The following is a 21,852-nucleotide window of genomic DNA, read 5'->3' on the forward strand; positions in this document are numbered from 1 at the left end:
CATGTCCGTATTCTGGAAGTTTTCGATCCAGTCCAATCAGATTCCATTTTAGTCGTTTTTCGTGTGTAGGGTGAAGTCCTTATGGATAAGGTTCCTATTAGTCTGGTCAACAATCTATTAACAGAGGTTCTGCCCTTGCCGGAAGGTGACTATCTTTTGCAAACACATGGAAATGTTTGATAAATATATTTGAACCATAATATTTTAGCTAAATGATGGATTGCATAAACGGTTCAGTTCGGTTCAGCACTTCTCTACAATTTCACTGTGTATGGCTGAAGATTCTCATGAGTAATCCCCCATTAGCAATCGCATCGATAATTCCTTATTTTGGCTTCTTGAAACAAACCACAAGCCACGAACCACTCATATCCCTACAATGTAGAAAAGGTTTCTATAAGCCTTGCCAACAATCTATTAAAAAGGTGACTTCTTTTCAAAACACATGGAATTGTGGAGAGCATCATTCGAAGTGGAACTCTTAGCTAATTCGTATTTTTTGCTCTTTAAAAACTCTGTAAACCATCACATACGTACACAATTTATAAACGACTAATTTTGAACAAATTACAAACAATTGCAAAACATTTCAATGCGATAATCGTTGACGCAATAAGATTTACTCTTATATTTGTCAGTTCGCGTCACAGGACCATCGAGTCTCATCCGTGGCCTGAGCACTACGCTTGCATCGAACCGTCCCTCACCAGGTCTCGTACTCAGACGTACCCTTATCTTATAAACAGCTCGATATCATCGTTATCACTTGAAACGTAGTATACCTTTTCTCCCTTCTTTGTGGTACGTGGATAATAGGGTGCTTTGGGTATAGCATGTTTTATGTTTTTCTGCCTTCTACCGCTTAGGTTATAGGCGGCCAGAACTTCCACCAACCTCAACGGCTGACACTGGGGATAGGGTTTGATTAGGTCATTGATGCTGTCAAGCACGAACTGTGCTGCCTTTTGAACAGAACTCTCCTTTGGGGATTTCTGCCGTAGTTGGAAACAGAGACAAAAGTGGCCTGGTATCTGGGCGGTAGTGCAGTTCCTTTCATCCGGAATCGGAAGAAACAAACTGATGCCGCGATCGTTATCCAAATTGAACGTTCTATTCTTCACTTGATAGTCGCTCAACCGCTCCAAGTGGAGGACATCTTTGAGGGTTTCATGCAGATCGAATGTTGTAAGGAGACTGTCGGCATTCCGCTGAAGATTGGCCATGGCCAACGGAAACCTTTCGGTCATCCATTCGGGGTAGAGGCTATCAGCAATGGCTGTGAAATCTCCTCCATGCCCTGAAATGTTCGCGTGAAATCGACACCCTCACAGTCGGTGCCCTGGAATCTTAGCCCGTGATCGGACATCAGCAGGATCAGGGTGTGATTCATGATACCCTGTTCATGCAGCTCACGCAACATCCTCACATAGTCCTTGTCTATTGTCCGGGCATAGTTGAAATAGTCATGGACGCCCGATGCTTTCCAAAATAAGGAGAATGATGGCTTCTGTCTCATGTGCGGCATTAGCTTGTAGATGAATTCATAGAGAACATCCTCATACAGGCGTCCAGCGGTGCATTCCATAGATATATACAGTTTACCCAACGTCCTGGCCTCATAATGAGTGTGCTGTCGCATATTCTGCATCACGGGGCGTAAATAAAACTCCGTGCGTTGTTTTTTAAATCCCCCCCCATGGATAGTTAATATGTCATGCTGATCGCTGTCCTCCCCATAGCTGGTCGTGTACCCTGCCGCCTTGAAGTCATCCCACAAAAACCGACATCTATCGAAGGTTTTGTTTCCCGAATAGCAGGTCCCATTCAGTTCTTCAGGGCTTCGGCCAGTCAAGAGGCGAAGCATATTGGTATAGGTGTTGCTTCCAATGCGGTTGTAGCCCCAGAACTCGGTATGCGGCAGTCTATCAATAAAGCTCGCCACTTCTGGAAAGGAGCGCAGATAGTGCATGTGCGAGAAGGAGTCAATGCCCAAAATCATGACGGAGAGTTTTTCATGGGTACGCGGCTTCCGATTTTTCTTCTCCGGCGGTGGCGGTGGGAGGAAAAACAGGGTATCATTATAGATCATTTTTCCATATGCGCTACATCGAATCCAAAAATACTGAACGCCAGTTCCCACCTCAAGGTATCTCCTTTTCGTGCTCAAACGGAAATTTTGCTGGCCTATTCTTTTGTTGCGAACTTCGTCCTTTCGTATAAATCGCACATATGCGCAACTGACATCGGTAAGGTATTTCACGCCACAACAGGAGCGTAACTCCGGCTCGGAGTGATTGAAGAACAGGTAATTCTTGCCTGCAACAATCTTGGTTGTCAGTAGCTGCACCCTGGGGCATACAACTGTGCTCATTCGATGGATATACGGCAGGACACGAGTCGCCAGAGGTTTCATTGCTTCCATATGACATCCGTAAGTATTCACAAAATATTTCTCCTCTACAATATTTGCTGTCGTACTCTTTGGTTGTCGTGTGGTATTGGCATCCTCTGTGTTTTCCATAAAATGTTTTGCCTCGAGACTTTTATAATCGTTTTGGTTACCATCCTTGAATAAGAGAATATACAATGTGATAAAAATCACGATAAAAAGCGATTTAGCGCAACGGCTATATAATATGATTGATTTTATATCTCTCATCGTGGTTTTTTGTCTTTTTGAATTTAGTATTTGTTTGAAGTTTCTAAAAAATGCCTGCTCTAAAACGACCTTTGTCTGTTACATTTATGCCATAATCTACAGAAGATTCAAATCATACGAATTTGGACTCACAATTCTTCACATTCAACCCTCCAAATGTACCCATATATCATTTAAGTATAATTTTACGCTTCATTTTTATTGAATTCTTTTTTTTGTAATTTTTTGTTGTTTTCATTCTGCGCTTTTTACTTGCAATATTTGATGCTACAATTTATAACTAAAGTATTAACTTAGCGTTTACAAAAAATTATGTATCTGACGCACTTAGAATATATGTTGAAAATGTAATCTTCTGATTTTGTTATTGGTAAATGTTATGTTTGTGTTTCATTAACTTAATTATTCTTGCTTGCTCCTTGCTTATCAGTTCAATATTCTCCGTATTGTATATTTTTGAATTTTTTCGTTTAGCATTTATGTTTGTTATTCAATGACTTCGTTTTCGTCTAAATATTTATTATGTATGTTTTATATAAAATATAAAATGCATATCAAATTGTGGTTAAAAGGGAGTCGGATGAATTGATTATGATCAGGATAATGGGTGGCTGGGTTTTTCTTTTTAGGGCGAAAGGAGTGCGAACACCAAGAAAAAAGAATGTGGTTTTAATGACTTCCAAGATCCAGATCAAAGGGATTTTAAGAGCTCAAACCTATCCATTGAATAGATCCGTCAATCACTTGGGACCTTGGCTAAGCGAAAAATTAACGCAAAATCCTTCTTCTTTCTCGATGCAGTATAGTTTTGGCGAGCAGAGGTTTAATGTTTTGTTTCTCAGTAATAAATAGGTCTTTAGAATTATAGGTATATGTATGTATGTATATTATGTGCCAATATGGCCCTTATCTTGCATACATGTCTCATTATCATTATGTATATTTATGTATATATGTATGTATAATCATGCACGTAGCTTATTATTGTTTAGGGGCTGTATGTTTTATGGTTTTAATGGTTGGATCCTCGTTTAGCGTTCTTAAATACGATTCGTTTTAAAGTAGTGATGCTAACTCTTAATACCGACAATGCCAATTGTTGCAATTTGACTAATTAAAAACACAGGGGAAGGGGGAAAACATAAACGATATACTAACTGCCAAATCAATCCATTAAAATTCTTTCAAAACAAACATTCAACAAAAATCGATCGTGCGATTGGGGAGTAATATTAATTTTAAAACAAATTTTTCATCAACTTCTTTTTTTATAATACTTTTGGCATTTTCTTTTTCGCTGCTAGAAAACAATTCCATTCCAGACGAGAGATCTACCATTTATAGATGCCATCTCCTCGTCGAACCTCGAACCTCAAAAGGAAAATTAAAACTAATTTCAGTTAGAATTTGCTGGACAGTCTTTATGCTGATTTTTGGGGGAGTGGAGGGCCCCACTACGAGGCCTTGGCGAACTGTATGACAGAGTTCATCCTCATCACCTTGGAGTTGTTGATGGCATCCGTTAAGGTCGTCGTAGCCGATGTGGCGCCATCTCCTGCTCCCCCCAGCGCCGCCTGGCTGTTGTTGCTACTATCAGCCTGACATGCCGTGCCATCGCCCTTGTTCATGTAATGCTTGCGCTTCCTCAGCGGCAGCGTCATCACATTCCGATCGGCCATCATCAGGGAATCGCTTTCCGGCGAGGAGCTACGCTCAGGCGACTCTGTGCTGGATCGCAGACCAATGGCTGCCTCCACGCGGCGCACAATGTCAGGATTTGGAAGGGCAGATCTGTGGGGAGAGGTTCGTTATTAGTATGCCTTTTTCAGGAGGAGATTGTAGCTTCAATACTTACTCATACTTGGGCACAGGCGCGTAGCCTTTGTGCAGGCCATGACGTGCCAGATCGCCACGCTTAAAGTGCTCGATGAGCACGGTGGCCTCGTGGGTATCGTCATAGTTGGCCGCCAGATCGCTGACATGCAGCGTGGGCTGTGGCGATGGCGTTGGCTGTGGCACTGCCTCTGGAGGAGGTGAAGCAGCATGCCCACGGCGCAGTTGCATCATTTGCCAGGCAGCGGCATGGACATCCTCATCGTTGACATGGTCCTCATCCTGACGTGCAATACTGGCCGCCTCGAGCAGTGCAGGATTGATGGTCAGGGGCTGTGCCTGTGGCTGTAGCTCCACTAAACTGGGCGTCGCCTGGTAGGGCTGGTAGACCATTGGTGCTGGCGGCTGGCTCTGGCTCTGATTCTGTTGCATGCTCAGATCCGTGGGCAATTCCTCCTCCGTATAGCTGCTGGGGGCGGGCTGGGCACTGGAGACGCCACTGTCCCGACTTAGTGCATCCGTGTCCAATGGCACGGCGGGCAGATATTGGACTGCGGATGGCGGCGGTGAGGCCAGGCTGCTGGCGGATGGCGAGTACGTGGAACTGGGAGAGCTTGGCGATAGTGGGGCGGAAAGGACTGGCACTCCAGTGACGGCCGCCTTGACTGCACGAGGCTGACGTGGTTGGCGAGGCTTCTTCACTGCCGGCGGAGAGCTTGGGGGAGAATTATTGCTGCTTTCAGAATTGCTGGCGAGTCCCTGCGAGGACGACGACGATGCGGAGGAGGTGGAACCCACTGCCGTTGCACCTGCCGCCTCGGCCTCATCGTCGGGTATCTCGTTGGCATGCCCCTTGATGTGGGCCTCCATCTCCTTCTTGTTCTTGAACGTCTCGTCGCAGATGGTGCACTTGTAGCACTTGGATCCGTAGTGTTGCACGCGATGCAGCTTCAGCACGTGATTGTACCCAAAATCCCGGAAGCAGATGTCGCAGTGATAGGGCTTCTCGCCCGTGTGCGTGCGGGAGTGCACCTTGAGCTGTTTGGAGCAGGTGAATCCCTTGCCGCAGCCCGGCTCCGGGCACTTGTACGGCTTCTCGCCCGTGTGGGTGCGCATGTGGATGACCAGCTGTCCGGATTGGATGAAGGTCTTCTCACAGACGGAGCACTTGTGCGGCCGCTCTCCCGTATGGATGCGCATGTGGCGATGCAGCTTTCCCGAATGCTCAAAGGCCCTGCCGCATACATCACACTTGTACGGACGCTCCTTGGTGTGGATGCGACGGTGCACCTGGAGGTTCTCCTTGACGCTGAATAGCTTGTGGCAGAATTCGCACTCGAAGGGACGTTCTCCGGTATGGGTGCGATAGTGACGGATCTAAAGATGGCAAAGAGAAACTATTAGCTGGGGATACTCTTTCGGAGAGAGGAGTCTTATGACTTACCAGCCTCGCGGGCACTGCGAATGTCTTCTGGCACACATTGCACTGATACGGATCCGCTCCGGCGGCCACATTCGCTAGCGGCTTGATGGTCGGACTCTTGGGTATGCCCACCGGCAGACCCGCTTCGTTCAGTTCGATGGGTGACGATGTGGATGCGTGGCCGGGTGCTCCTCCCGCTCCATGGAGTGCCATTTCGGCATTCTTCGCATGCGACTTCGTGTGCGAAGTGTGGGCCGATTTGCTGCCGAACGTCATGCCGCACTGTTCGCACTTGAACTGTGGTTTCGTGCCGTTCTGCTTGCGCGGCTGCGCAGTGGCAGCGCTGTAGCTGGCGCTTGGCGGAGGCTCTGTCTTGACGCGCTGTGCTGCTGCTGCTGCGGATGCTGCATGTGGCGTCGTTGTTGTTGTTGTAATACTTTCATGCTGCTGTTGTAACGCCAGCTGATAGCTGTAGCTAACAAATTGCTGTTGTTCCTGGGACTGCTGCTGCTGCAGTTGCATTTGTCGCTGCTGCGGCGTCTGCAGCAGCTCGTAGTGCTCCTGCTGTCCGCCCAGTGGCGCCCCACCAATGCCCGCACTTGGCGTCGCCGTTAATGGGGGCGGCACCTGCAGGCAGAATTGCGTTTGGGCGGGTTGCTCCGTTTTTATGAGCAGCTGGTTAGCGGGATAGTAGACCATATTGGTTGTGGCTGAATCTGAAGAGAGCGAGAGGGGATCAAGAGAAGGGGGATTAGCATTAGGGGTACTACTTGGTGGTTGGATTTCTTAAATAAAGATATTATTTTTTAAGCTACCTATCTATTCTATCCTTTTCAACCTTTTCGCAGGCCCAGAAAACCCAATGAACCTGCATTACAGGTTCCGTTCCCATTGATCCCGAGATCCTGCGTCACGGAAAAATAAAAAATAAATGTAACAACGCAAAAAACCCCCCTCCACATGTGCGATACCATTTATAATGAGGTACACATGTACGGGTGGTTGGGAAAAGCCTCTAGAGCGTGAGTGGAAAAGGGGTAGTGCGGGGGGGCAAGGGAAAACCCACCCTATTACGTTCCTACTACGCACTTTTTCTTGTTATTGCCGGCCGGGGTTTTCCCAGAAAAGAAAACTTAACAGAGAGAGGGAGAGCGAAACTGGGGAGGCATTTTCATTCAGAATTACGCATTATAGAAAAATTTCCCTTTTCAGGGATATTTTCAAAAAAGACCTGAAGCTTTCCAACCGGCTTTGCCATGGCTCTCTTTCGCTTTGACGCGGCGCTCTCCCTCTCACTTTTTGTTTACTGTTATGATAAAATAAACCCCCCACACGCACACACCTCCCTCCAGTAACGGAACAGCGTATACCAAAACAAAATGGCGTCGCGCAGTGAGCGGGGGAGCCCTAAACTTTTCCGGCAGCAAACTTTTCCCGAACCTTCTTTTCGCGTTTTACCTTTTGCATTCGATTTCTTGGGGGCAGCAGCGGGGCCCGACTTTGGCTTGGACTTGGATATATCCACCAGTTCAGTGCCCGATTTGTAGAGCACATCTTTAATCCATATCTGCTTGGTGGCCCAAGTTTTTGCGTCATTCTTGCTTTCAGTCATCTTCGAGTCTTAATGGTGTAGTGGGGGTTTTTTTTTTTGATTGATTTCTAAAGTCCATTCATTGTTCGCCGGGAAAAGTGTAAATCTTTTCCAGTTTTCAGTTCTTGCGTTAGGAGATCTTTTCGTTTAAATAGTGATAAAGTCCGTATAAAATTGATTCGTTCATTGGGGTTTATAAAAATCAGACTTAAGCAGCATTTTAGTCAGTTTTGTTTGTTCCATCAGTCCTTGGTTTTTTATAAGATTATACTAGGTTTTATTCTAAGTTTTTTCAGTTTGATTAGTTTTAAAAAGTCATTTAGTTGTTTATAATTTATGGATTTATTTCTTTCTTTTAAACAAGAATCTTCATTTGCCGAGTGATTTTCTCTTTGATCAGATTCTTCTTAATGATTTTGATGATTTTCTTCAAATCCTTGGACTGTTGCACGGGATAGGTGTGCTGGTGGGCCTGGATATTCTGAGGATGATGCTGCTGCTGCTGCTGGGGATGATGATACTGGTGGTGTCCGCCCTGACCCGTGCTCTTGTTCATGCGCATTTTTCTAAACGATCTCAAGATATCGTTCATTGAGAAATCAGTCATTTTTGTCGATACACACACTTTGCACCGCACAGCAACCGCCACCGCCACCGCACACGCCACGCCACTGGGATTTGGATCTCGGATGAGTCGAAAACCGGGGAGTACCGGGAGTGTTCACATTGCCGCACGCGTATCTATGTAGTTCTAGGTCTGATGTTGCAACAGAGACTGGTGGGTGAGTGGCCGAAAAATCTGCCTCGAACCCCCCAAAACTCGAAAACGGGAAAAACCAACCACCAAAAAAACCAACAAGAAAATGTTCCCATTTGATCTGAAATTTCCCTTCAAATTGGAAAATTGTTTGAGCGTTGAATGTTCGAAGAGGGACATTTTTGAGTGCGTTTGAGCGAGTTGCTGGGGAATTTCTGGTCAGACCACCAGAATAAATTCCCTTTGATTCGGTGCTGGAGTACGGAATGAAATGAGTCATTATAAAATAAATCAAATTCTTATCTCAGCTTATTTCGCAATCTGTCTTAGTCATGATGACTCTGGCGGTTTTAATCTATATAATTCCGGTATCTAAAAGCAACATTCTCCCAAAACAAAATACGTAATAAATAAAAACCAAAAATAGCATTCGACTATAGTGCAAACCGTTTGTGGATAAAGATCCTATGGTTGGGGTTTATATATGGCATATGCGTATGCCTTGCACAATGTTGTTTGAAGTGTGGGATTTTTCGAGATCATAAATCTCTATTATGATCGTAAAGCTGGAAATTAGCCAATAATATAGATAGCATCATAAGTACTTTCATTAATTTGTTGTTTATGGATGGTATTTATAGCGTCTCAAAGTACATTTATAGAACAGAAAGCTAGTCTGAGAGATACATATATGAGTATTATTGGTAACTTTTCACAGATTGTAATAATCTTTTACTTGTACTTTTCTCTATGGATTTACCCATCATATCTATATCCTTACTTTTCCCTGAGGATTATCTATTCTATGTCCACGCTTCACTTTACTTTCACTGTAGATCCCACAACTAATAACTCATTTGTGTTCGTTCTCCCCACCTCATAGATCTCTCCTCACCAGATATCTATCTATAGAAAGCCAACGACCAAGTTCCACCTTCGACAACTCAAAAAATATGAGAAACCCTCCCAAAAAAAAAGACAGAAACAACCGGAGAACGAAAAGCAAATGTTCAAAAAACTTTTTTGTGTGGAAGGCAAGTTCAAAAAACTTTTGTCAGCTTTTTTGTTGTTGTGATGTTTATTCGGGCTGTACGTTAAAACTAGCGCAAAAGTTCATTAACATTCGACACAAAAACTATTTTTGTGTGGGTATACGAGAGTATCTGTGTGTGGGGAAACGATCGCTCCGCTCAGCTCTGCTCTGCTCTCCTCTCTCTCTATCCTCGGTCTCTATAGTTTCTGAAGGTAAGACCAGAACAACAAAACGCCGAAAATGCTTTAGAGGAAAAATACATTTATCTATTATGAGGTTGAAAGCAAACCAAAGCCCCGTGCACTGTGCAACGCATGGCACGGTCAATGATCGGATGGTAGGATGGATGGGTGGATGGTTCGTTGTTGCCAAGCAGAGATAGAGATACTAGGAAAGAGAGAACTCTCCCTCTTCTGTCTCATATCTCCCTCCGCCATATTGACCGAGTCGAAGTGCCGTTATTTTGTTGGGATAGCTCTAAAATGGAGCGGCTTTTGAAACTGGTCTTGGGACGGTGTTGTAGCTGGGCGGTTAAGGTATGAGGTGTAGGACGGTGGGTTTTAATGATCATGTTTGGATAGATCAGTAAAGTTGCTTGACGGGAAGACCTTTTATAAAAGAGATAACTTATGTTTTGGATGGGTAATGAGATGTACTTGCAAAAGAAGTATTTTAATGAAAATCTGCCAGTTTTCAACAGTTTCCTCTGCATACTTGTGGTAGAAATATAGATTGCTTTGCTAGTTCCCATAAAATACTAGCCAAAATCGAATCCAAATGAAATATACAAACAGAAATAGTACTCAAATCATCCATACTTCCCAGAAACGTTCCATTAAAAACCTAATACGTTGCTTAGTTATGGATTATTAAATCATAAAGCTAAACTAATTATGCACCTTAGACCCTTAATCAGTATTAAATATTTCCCCCCTTCGTGACTATTTATATCCCACCCAAAATCCACTTAAGCTTCCATAAACACCCCGACCCTCGGAGCTACACCTAAATCTACAGACTCCCCCCGCTCTCTGCCCGCTACTCTACCTTTTTGTAGGTGTATGATATGGTATGGGGTTTGTTGAGTCTGGGCCTGGGTCTGTGGCTGTGGCTGTGACTGGGCTTGGTGTTCGTTTTGGGTTTCTTCTTTCGTGGACTTTTGATGGGGTCAATGAACATTTAAATATAAGCAAATTGTAAGCTTTTTCATTCTCTCTCCCGCGGCTTCATTCACCATTTGTTTATGTATTTATTTCTGGGTATTTTCTGTGCTCTGCTCTGTCCCCGCATATCCATTACAGCAATCGGAGCGCAGCGCACTTATTTGTATGATTTTTCACTAGCTTTCGGTTTAATAAAAACAGAGTTCGATGAGCCCCCGCGATAAGATAGAAATAGAGAGATAGAGGTTCGGTTGTCCATTTTAATACGATTCTTTGTGGGAAATCTCAATATACTCAATGAATATACTATTTGCTGTAGCTCTCCAAAACGGAAGAAACTATTGGTAGCGATAAGATAATGATACTAGTGGCAAAGGGGCTTAGCTCGGAAATTCCCATGGGTTGACATTTATAAGGAAATGCAGTGTTTTTGTGTGTGGAAAATCCCCTTGCTAATGGGGATTCCTTGGAAAATCTCTCTCGATGATTCCTATGGTAAATACAAATAGGCATAATAAATATTTATTTAGATACTCTTTTTGGTTTACAAATATAAATGTTATATTCTAGGATGGAGTTTCCTAGAAAGTAAACTATATTTTTGGTGTATAACGAGTATACGTAGAGGCTATATGAGTATATATTTTTATTTATATTGCGAAGGTCTAGACACGAAGTCTGACTTTGGGCTGCGCTGCCGCGGCCGCGGCCGCTGCCTCTGCCGCTGCCCCTGCCACCTTCGGCAGCGACGCAGCTGTTAGGCCACGCACATTTTGCGTGGGGGCGACAGCGGTTGGCCTAGGTCAAAAAGCAAGCAAACAGCAGCAGCGAGTCGGGCGAGTAATCAGCGAGCGAGAGTGTGGTGTGAGAGAGAGGTCGACAGCACAATCAAACTGTAAATGACGCAGCACAGTAGGAGGAGAGGGATGGGGAGAGCACAGTAGCAAGAGATGGAGAGGGATGTCGCGCGTGCACATAATATAACGACGGATCTAGAAATTGTGGCGTAATGGAATCATCCAACATTTCGATATCTGGCGAAATTTAATATTTTTCCATGGAAAATGCAACAAATTTTGCAGGAAAACTTAAAGCTTCATGCAGCCACCTACCCCCAATGACAGGTTTTCACTTTTTTTTAGCAAGAAAATGGCGCATCAGGCACAACGTTCCCTTTCGTTTGACATTCCTCCTCCCCAAGGCAGGTGACAGGGGCCCACACACGGCTGCGCTGCTCTGCTGCTGCAACAACAGGCTTACTCATGACACAAACCAGAAAAAGAGAGAGAGAGTGTGTGGGAGGGGGAGAGTGCTGCTACTGATGTTGCCAGCACGCGCATTGCTGTCTCTGACGTCGAAAACTAATGCACGGCCTCCTTATGGCAACGCCATGCTGAGAGCTGTTTCGTGCGCGTGTCGAAAACTTTTTCACGCCCTCCACGTGTAGTTCAAGTTCAAGACAACAACGAGAACGAAACGAAGCGAGGCGAGGCGACTGTGTGGTAGTATGGGAGTGCGAATGGCGACATTGAGAGTGTGAGAGTGCAGCAAAAGCTTGACGCTGCTGCTAACGTTAGCTGCGCAGCTGGCGCTGGCAGAGCAGCAGTGCAGTCCGCCCTCTGTGTGTGTGTGAGTGCACGCAGTACAGGGCCTCTGTATGAGTGTGTGTGTGCATGGAATCGGCCTCTATGTGGGAGTGCACGATTTTTGCATTGCATACTTTTTTAAACCTTTTTGTTTGAAGAATTATTCATTTATATAATTTTGAAAGATGAGCATTCCCAAGATTTGGTTGCAAAATTCTAGAATATTACTGCGTTGAAGCTTTAGGACATACAAACCGCTCCACAGAAAAACGCTTCCCTCAACAGAAAAACGACATATCTAGCAGCAGGCAGCCAACCTCATTCCAACATTTGCCATACAAAAGGGTCAACGAACTACTCGTTCAACACAACACCAACAAAAAAGCTCAACGATATTTTGTTCGAAAAATGTAAAGAAAAGAAATCCGAAAACAAATTGAGCATGTGTTGGTGTGTGTAAGTGAGAGAGAGAGAGAGAGAGAGAGAGAGAGAGAGAGAGAGAGATGTTCTTTCATTTTGTCGAAATTTCAGCTGCTGCTTGGTGAACTGTGGGGGGGGGGGGTTTCAGGGGAGACCCGGACGATCGTGCCTGTCTGTAGCAGCAACAACAACCACAGTCAATACATAAAATTTTGTGAAAACCTCAAAAATAAATACAATAAAAATACTTGTACATAGGAGTACAATCCACAAAAAATACCAACAGGCAGAAGAGACAGTCTCAAAGAGTAGGAGAAACCACAACGAAGCTCTGGATACCCTTAAAGAACGATATTTCGCTGGGAAAACCTTAAATGATGCTGATCGAAATTCTTTGGGTTCTGTAAAACCTATGAATTTTGACAAATGATTTGAGGGTTACTTTCTCTGCGGTTCAAACTTCTGCTTAAAGTTTTAGTACCCTCTCGGAAAGGTGCAACATCGAAAAAAGGAGGTGGCATGCACAAGTGTTTTCTTTTTTCTTTCCTCCTTTTGTCCGCTGCAAGCAGCAAAAGGGGTGAAAGAAAGAGGATGGAAGGAGCGCAGACATACACTTTACTTAACATTTTTGTACTTTTTACGTTCTTCGTGCTTGTTCTTATTCTCGAAATAAATTTGAAATATGTACATACATATATATGTATGTACATATGAACATGTTGATGACATTTTAAAAATAATCAGCAAATGAATGACGCCAGACGGACGACGGGCACAGGTGATATATATTTTTTTTTTTGGTGGGGGGAGTGCCAGACGGTCTTTGGAAATTTTCGGGAATTGCATTCTGGCAGCAGAACGGGTTTCAGAGATGGGGAAATGGGATGAGATCTGGGAGCTTCCGGCAATGAAAATAACTTTGGTGATTAACAATTTTTGAAAGGGCGTATCCCAGGGGGCGTGTGTTTTCCAAACTGGTTCAATCTTTGTTCAATTTGAGTTCGGATATGCATTTCCTCAGTCCGTACGCGTTGAAATCTAATTTTGAACGATCACGAAGGCTTGAGATCTCTTACTGTGTTTTTTTTTTCGTTAAAGGGGATTGTATATCCCTTAAAATTCGAATTTATTTAAACCTTCTTGTGGTTGGGTTCCTTTCAAAACCCAATTGTTTCAATTGAAATTCAATTTCCGTTCTCGTTTCCGTTCTGTTTCATCGAAAATTACATTTCGGTGAGCGGCACCCACGTTTTGCAGCTCCCGAGTGCGTCATGTGCCATTCATGGGGTGAGACATCCGTCCACCGATTGCATTCTTGCAATTTATTTTAAACTAATCCGAAACAGTCACTCGCCAAAAGAGATCCCCAAAACAAAAAACTACTATATACTGTCGAATACAAATAGAAATGTCGCGTTTTTTATTTTTTGGCAAAAACACGTTTGCCGGTTGTTTGCCAAATAAAAACCTGAATCGATGGTTAGACATTTGGGTTCTTTGCTCAATTATCACTGACCAAACCTAAGCGGCAAAATGTTATCAACAGAGCATCACACGCAAGCTCCCATAGAAATCAGTGCACTGTGTGATTGTTGCTTGTATTCTTGCTTAATCGGAGCACAATGCAATCAAGTCCCAGCTCATTTTTAGTGAGCGCCTGCTAATTGAGTGCCAGAGAGGGACAGCCATACTGCAGAGAGGAGAGCCGACGATTCCGCCTTGAACTTGAATTTCAGCAACTGCGGCGGCAGGCAGCGCAGTAGCAGCAAAGACGGCTGCAGCAGTGGCCTTCAAATGAAGTTCGGTACAGTGAACACTTGGACAAGCCCAAAAATTGAAAACCTTCAAGGAAGGGGTAACATCGGGTAACACGCGAAGATGTGATACCCTTTAAAATACAGAGTTGCTATGGAAACCCATAATATATGCCCTGCAGATCTATTGTTCCTGTATTTCTCTTCTGTTCTTCCTTCTTTCGAGTCGCAAACTTCTCTGCGAACACATAATACCCTCTCTCTCCCATGGGTATAATCAAATGCGCATAACAAAATGGAAAGTTTTGTGCGAGAGGGAGCCCGAGAGAGAGAGAGAGAGAGAGAGAGAGAGAGTGCTTACGAAGCTTGCAACAGTGCACAGAGGGGCACTCGCCATTTTGTATGTACAGCCAACGACCAGCGTCAAAAAGTGACGCGACGCGTCGCTGCTGCAGTCTTGTCCTTGAACTTGGCAAACATTTTTATTGTTGTATTTTTTCCTTTTTGCACAGCCAGAGGACACATACATACATACATACATACACACACGCGTGCAAAGCTGCTTCAAATGCGAGGAGCAGAGGCGCAGCAGAACGAACCACAACTGCAGCAGCTGCAACGCTGACCGAGGCGGCGGCAGAGGAGGACGCAACGCAATGCCAATGCATGCATTGTTCCTATAGGGCTTCCATATGGAAAATACTTTTTATATAATTAAATAAAAAAGGTAAATACATACATTCACGAAGGTACACAGTAAATTTTCAAATTTTAGCTAACATAAAAGTCTGTTAGACCATTATTCTTTCTAAGATTTTTTGGAATTATAAAAACTGATCTTTTTTTCTATATTTCTTGGTACCAAACCTTAACCCAAAGATCAAATCCTTTGATAAGATCTTAAGATAAACTCTACCAATTCTTTGCACAACGAATTTCAAAGCTTAAGCAAAGTATCCATGGACTGGTTTCCGGGCGAATACCTTATCAGAGGCATTTCCGACACGTGTTGACTGTTGGGATTTCTAAGAATGAACATGGAATGGTGGCGGTTATCAAACCCCAGCAACAAAAAATATTTTTTCTAAATGGAAATTCCAAATAAAAACTGAGACAAAACTGAAAAAGCAACAAATTACTGACCACAGAAAACTTTTTCGCACAACATAAAAAATAATATAGTATATAATATATAGGAGAGCGAGGGAGAGGCGAAGATCGAGTCGAGTCATTTGGCAATTAGAACAAAGAAATAAGAATGAAAACAGAAACTGCTATAAAATTTGTTAACCAAGGTCAACATTTTTTTTTTGTATTTTTCAAGCATTTATATAAGTAGCAAAAAAACAGCCACAAATCAGAGATAGAGAGGGAGGGAGAGTGGAAAAATAGGGATACACACAAACATATACTACACGATGAGTATCATGAGAACTTGATAAACAAACAGGCAATAGAATCAACAAAAACTTTAAAGAAAACGCTCCCAGAAACGATACCAATTTTGAGCAAACGCAAGCACAACAAGTAAGAGAGGTAGTAGATGGGGTATTTGGACTCAACGATACCCATTACTTGGAGGTATCAGGTGTGCCTTTTTAATAAACGTTATTTCAAAGAGACTAGTACTGTTTCCCACAAAAAACTAATCGAATAGCCTCTCTCTCTCTAGCCAAATCTCTCCTTTTTACGTCTCGGATACCCTCTCCTCCTCCTGTTACAAACCACTAAACGGTGACACCCCTTCAACATCCACAAGCTTACTACGGGGTATAAAAATATGGCGGATTTGTCAGTAGGTAGAACGAGTAGAGGCCGTGATGAGGGTGCCTGCTGCCTGCCTGCCTACAGATACACAAATTTTTTGGCAGCACACACACACACACACACACACACCCGCAAACATTGACAAATTTGTGTGTACACAGATACTCGATGAACATTACGCATGTCTGCGAACCGGCTTTTTCATTTTTTGGCGTTAGAATACACTCCGCTCCGACGACAGAGCTTGTGCTTGTATTGCCTGTGTATGTATCCCTAGCAAGATACTCGTATCCAAAAACAAAAAACAGAAAAAAAAAAAAAATGTTTATTGTTGTTGCCTGTGTGCGTTTCAATACGAAACATAATGGGGTAGGCATAGGGTCGGGTCTGGTGTTTAATAAAGGTCTCTGGTCTCTCTCTATCTGGCTACGGTGTTTCCTCCTGCTCACGAGCTTGTCATGTGATGTCTCCTACCCCACCCTTCATGATAGGCGGAAGTTTTTTTTTTGTGAATTAACCGAATTGTCACAAAAATAATGAACATTTTCTCTGTAAAGTCCGATAAGGCTTTCTTTTTCTGTTTGCGGTGTGTTTGTGTGTGTGCCTTCAATGGTATTTTATGATGGAGATAAAGCACTTGAAAAACTTTGTTGCTCCTTGGAGTTCTATAAATATCGGTGTTAATTATATTGGCTATGCCCGTTGAAGTCTCAAGAGTGCCAAAAATACTCGTGAAAGCGATTATTTTGACCATAAAGACGGGGTTCAAAGATGAAAAGTACGATAAATGATAAACAGAGTGAATTATATGACATAATATCGTGACTATTGTCAAGGTTCTGGCAATGGCAAATCAATTTCATTGATAGCTTAAGCTTTTTGGTAAACAAACTGAGTTAGAAGCTTTGATTTTGCGCATATTTCGGGAACTGAATTTCTTCGATAAGGAATGCATAGTAAAAGAACCTTGAATAAGTAAAAGATCAGCAGAATATCCATTATTTGGATATCAATTCTCTCCCCCTAGTTTGATCCCATTTATCATTCTGATATATCCAGATAGAAGTTATCGGACCCACATGTATTTATTATCAATCTGAAACATTTCCGCCCACCAATTCATGAGTCTCCCCATTCATAATGACTAGCCAAAAAAAAAGTACAGCAGCACATATGCAGATTCGCTATCGACGGGAAGCACTACTTCCTCATAAACTGGCATCCAACTAGAATTAAGAAAGATAATTTAAGAACGGTTCTGATGCCATTCCATTCATAAAAGAAGGGCAGAGCTGCTCCCACACGATTTTTAGGTACAATTTGAATATCGTCGGAGCAGGTGATAAGCGTTCCCCCAGTCGACTGCTGCTCCGATAACTGTCAACAGGTGGAACGTGAATGAACGCAGCTACGACAACCCAAGAACCCGGACCAGCGCGACCCGAAACGAATGAAGAGGCAAAAAATATATATAGTATATCAACTCTGGCGAATATTATTTTTTCGCGATAGCGATAACAGCATTAACTTTTGTGTTCTTTTGTTCGATAATCGTTATACTTTTTGTGATTTTTGTTGCTGCTGTTGTTTCCCAGCGACAACAATTTCCTGTGCACATAAATACCTCAATATCAGTTTCCAGAGATTAAAAAAAGAAACGATAGAAATGCTCGAAATTTTTGCCAGTTAATGTTATTTCGTGATTTGTTGTTTTTGTTTATGTATTCCCTCGGGGCCTGACGCTGCCACTGACCTTCAGACACGAAATTAGCTAAATATCTTTTAGATAAAATTCGCTATACAATAATAGTACAGTGCGTTTCGGTACTAGATAGGCAGCTGCAAAGATCCATTTGTGGCGAAAAGGTTATCATATTATTATGGAATATTTCCAGATGGAAAATTTCTAGTTTTCGGATGAGGTCTTTTATGAAAGTAATTTATTGCAAACAGCCAGCTTAATCGATTAACTGCGATAAACCCTTTGATTTCGCATCGTCATTAAAGCTTTGATTTCTTAAGTAATACTCGAAAATACTTATATTTATAATGTATTCATTTAATCTCTCACCGTTCGAGTGCCTAATCCTTAATGACAACGATTTATACCTCTCCATTTGTATCAGTTGGATCTTCAAGACGAATCACGCGTGTGGCCGGCCGCACTATCACGTTTATAACGCAGGTCTCATGATCCTGTCAAGTGGCTAGGTTAAGACCCCTTTAAAGTGACTCACACCCGAAACTGGGTGACTCACGAATACTTAGGAAACCCCTCTTGAACATCCATCGAGTCATTATCAAAATTCGAGTTCGTAGAGCGATATAATATAGTACATTTATAATGAATATATTGGCCTACTGTCATGATGACTCAAAAGGGGGACGATTCTTAGGCTAATTAAGAGTTGAGTCACCCAGGAATCGGTTTAGAACAGGTGGCCCTGTTTCACGCGTTTAGGGGGTGTGTGTCTTTGTTTTTTTCCAAGAGTCACTACTGCGATGCATTGCGGTAATCGATGAAATAACCACCGGGTATCATGCATGCATCATGGGGCGTATGTGTGATTTTTACTCTGATTGCTCATTTATAGATCTATTATGATACTCTTTTTGCGGCCTATCATTGACGTAATGACTTTGGGTTTGACGTAGGTTCAGAGACACACAAACGGGAATTCTTTTTGATGGGAGTTTCTATTTGAATTACGTATACGCAGGGTTCGCCAAAACAGGTTGAAGAATGTCGTTATTCAACACAATTTCCGTGTAGCAAACACCCACGAACTTAATTGGTATTTACTTTTGTAGAAGGGAGGTTTCTTCCCTAAGGTCTTGTCCTTTAGAACGTTATCCTTGAATATGGTTTTTGGGAAGTGTATGCATAATTTTTATGAGTGACTAATTTTTTCGGCCAATATAAGAAAATATAAGAAAATTGTCCTTCCAAAAGGACAACAAAGATATTTTTGAAGCTAGGACAAATTTTTTAGTTGAAAGATCGGTTTTAAAAGATTCCCTTTATTAAAACCTTAATTTTAGAGATTTTTGGATTCATTTCCAAAACAAAACTCACCATAAAATTGAACAGAAAAATCCACAAAACTCAGTTTGATTTTCCTCCTTGAAGGCAAATGTTGGTAATCCCAAAAGTTGGCTTGCGGCTGGTTCACGTTCGAAGAAATTGCTTTCGATTTTTCAGACACTTGTTGTGGGGGGGGTGTGTATTATTGTAACGATTGTTTTGTGGGAGTCGCGCGTCCAAACCCGCGAATCGACAAGCGGCAAGTGTTTCTCATCCAGAACTTGATTCACTTTGTCGCGTTCTTCAGTCGGAATCGGAATCGGAATCGGATTCGTAATCGCTGCCGCTGCGTCTCTGCGCCGATGTTCTCTTTTCAGTCGCGCCGAACACGTCTGCACTTGACGCTGACCAACAATATTTTGTGGCGGGTTTGCGTTAGAGACCAGACCGTTAGAACAGGAACATGTCTTTGCGAGCGAGTCGAGCGATCGCCGAGAGCGAGAGAGACGGTTCTTAAACGCGTTCGGGGGACGTTCGGGCCGTTCGGGTTTCACTCGCTGGTGATTCGGCTCGTTAGCTGCCTCTCGCCTGCTGCTGCCTTTGATATTGTTATAAAATTATTATCAAGTTGAAATTTGTATTTCGTTTTTGCGCTCGTCTCTGAAAATTTTTGTCGAGTTGTTGCTTTTTTTGATTTATTTCCGTATATGCTGTAGGTTCTGGTCACGAGTAGGCGTTTGTGTGTGTGTGTTTCTGTCTGATTGGTATTTACTATCTGCTGAGCAACTATGATTTGGTTGTTGTTTCTGTTTCTGCCGTATTGCGCACATTCACACGCCACTATAAACAATATTGACCTAGGTTATATACACATATGTACGAGTACTTATGTATTGTTGGGCCTTCTATATACTTGTGGGTTTGCAATGACAAAGGGAGCTTTGAGGCCTTCTCTTTGTTTTTATTTTTTTTTTCATTTGATTTGTAGCACTTTTTTGTATGCTATTTTTTTGAATTTTAGAAATCTCTAGGCTTTTAGTGCACTTTTCTGGCGTATTTTTGTAACCTTATTGAAATTTGTTTCTGTTTTATTTGATTTGTTGCCCTTTAGTTAGAGGAAATTAAATTAGGTTTGTAATCAGTCTTTTGGTATTAATTACACACACACTCGCGTATGAATATATTCTGGGAAATTGCACTTTTGTTGTTGTATGCCTAACCTTGAACTTATGGATTTTTCTTTCTCTGCTTTTGGTTATAATTTTTCTTCTATTAAGGCAAACGAGATCAATAGATTTTTTAGTAATTTACAGCTGTTTTTTTCACGGTTACACAGTTAAAAAAAACTTGCTAATACTACTCGAAGCTGTTCCGTTACTGCTGTTGCTTGCTGTTGCTGCCGCGGTTCGTCGAGAAATACGAGAGATACGAGAACGGCCGCGAACGAATTTTGCGCCGAGAACAAAGCTGACTGCGGTAGCGACTGTGGCAGCGATGGCGGCAGCGACGCTGACGTTGGTATTGACTTTGGGCAGAATGAAAGCTCTGTGTGTGTGTGTGTGTGTGTTTGCGTGTGCTAACCGGCATTCGCAGCAGCAGCTGCCTCTCGCGCACACGCCTACTATGTATAGATGTGTGTATGTATTTGGCAATTGCTTTTTTCTGCCTGCTGCTCTCTGCTCGCTCGTATGCTCAACTTACTCAATAAAATTTTTATTATGATATCTACGCACACGTTAAAACAAAAAAAACGGAAATTTTCGTTGATTTTGAATTGTTGGTTGATTTTTGGGCTTCCAGTTCTTATCCCGTTTTGTTGGTCGCCATTTGCCGGATGACGTACATACACACATATGTATCTGCGTTTTTGAACCCGCTCAATTTTAGATTTGTTAACAAAGAATATCACTTCAGAGTCAAGCAGGTGGGTAGCGCTGTACCTGTACCTGTCACCGTTCAAAGTTCACAATGGAAAAGGAGAGTGAAAACTGACGTGGATGCACATTGGAGATGGATAAGGTTATTCCCTGATACTGGAACCCAAGATTTCCACGTGAGAGAGCTTTCTGCATTATTCCATCCCACACGATTATACTCAAAGATCTTCTGTCGCCCAAAAGAGCAATTTAGGAACATATTCTTGGGAATTGGAGACTGCCATCTACCTCTTATATCCCCAACCCATCTAGTATTCTCGGCTTCTGGAACCCTTTGGCCATTCCACTGAGTTTTGAACCTTCCTCGAATGTTCCATCCCAACATGAGATCATATTCTTGGAGCTGCAGTCATTGCCCTTCTGCAACCACCCCCACCACCCCCCGGCTCTGCTGCAATGAAGTGCCGTCTCTCGTGTACGTTTGTTATTTTAAAGAGTGTATTGACCTGAGATTTCTTTTGTGACGACGATAACGGCGGAAAGCTTACAGAGTCGAGAGTCCGTAAAAACGCTGTCCGACAAGAGCGAAAAAGAATTAAAACCAAAATTATTGTGCATAAATAAAACGTGTCGGGGCGCTGAAGAAGCCGTCTGTTGCGGTTCGGTTTTGGTTTTCGGCGGAACCAAAAATTAAGAAATTTCCGAAATTTCGGTAAATGCAGCAAAAGAAAAGGAAAGAAAGCGGCAGCGACGCTTAACGCATTTCCTCTGCAGACAGAGTTGCAGTCAGCGTCGCGTCGGTTGCTGTTGCTGCCTGCTGCTGCTGCTCGTGATGGGATGGTGGGATGGGGGATCGAAGAGGTTAGACGGTGCAATAAATTCAAGCTTCATCCCTTTTTTCGACAACGACCAACACCAACAGAAACGGCAGCGAGCCGCAAACAAAAGCCTCAAACCCCCAATG

The 21,852-nt window shown here is 43.0% G+C and overlaps 1 protein-coding gene and 1 pseudogene across 3 annotated transcripts; both read right to left on the reverse strand.

The window, feature by feature from the left end:
• Positions 1-16: 16 nt before the first annotated feature.
• LOC108161242 lies at positions 17-2,740 on the reverse strand (annotated as a pseudogene).
• A 97-nt stretch (positions 2,741-2,837) lies between these two features.
• LOC108163670 (Krueppel homolog 1-like) lies at positions 2,838-20,425 on the reverse strand. Of its 3 annotated transcripts, none has more exons than XM_017299096.2 (4): positions 19,063-20,425; positions 5,937-6,631; positions 4,515-5,869; positions 2,838-4,450 (listed from the first exon to the last, which is right to left on the reverse strand). In XM_017299096.2, the coding sequence occupies exons 2-4, from the start codon at positions 6,612-6,614 to the stop codon at positions 4,114-4,116; spliced, it is 2,370 nt and encodes a 789-aa protein (XP_017154585.1). In that variant the 5' UTR covers positions 6,615-6,631; positions 19,063-20,425; the 3' UTR covers positions 2,838-4,113. The 3 variants fall into 3 exon arrangements, with proteins under 3 accessions (XP_017154585.1, XP_017154586.1, XP_017154583.1); XM_017299097.2 differs by lacking the exon at positions 19,063-20,425 and adding an exon at positions 7,885-8,164; XM_017299094.2 differs by lacking the exon at positions 19,063-20,425 and adding an exon at positions 7,374-7,788.
• Positions 20,426-21,852: the final 1,427 nt, after the last annotated feature.

The sequence above is a fragment of the Drosophila miranda genome, chromosome 4 (genome assembly GCF_003369915.1).
Source record: "Drosophila miranda strain MSH22 chromosome 4, D.miranda_PacBio2.1, whole genome shotgun sequence".
Lineage (NCBI taxonomy): Eukaryota > Metazoa > Arthropoda > Insecta > Diptera > Drosophilidae > Drosophila > Drosophila miranda.

Excerpts from the sequence above, each read along its gene's own strand:
- LOC108163670 (XM_017299097.2), bottom strand. The coding sequence starts at position 8,113 with ATGACTGATTTCTCAATGAACGATATCTTGAGATCGTTTAGAAAAATG. Across the intron at positions 6,632-7,884 it reads GATCAAAGAGAAAATCACTC|ATTCAGCCACAACCAATATG; the intron begins GGCAAATGAAGA and ends CGCTCTCTTCAG. Across the intron at positions 4,451-4,514 it reads GCGCCTGTGCCCAAGTATGA|ATCTGCCCTTCCAAATCCTG; the intron begins GTAAGTATTGAA and ends CTCTCCCCACAG.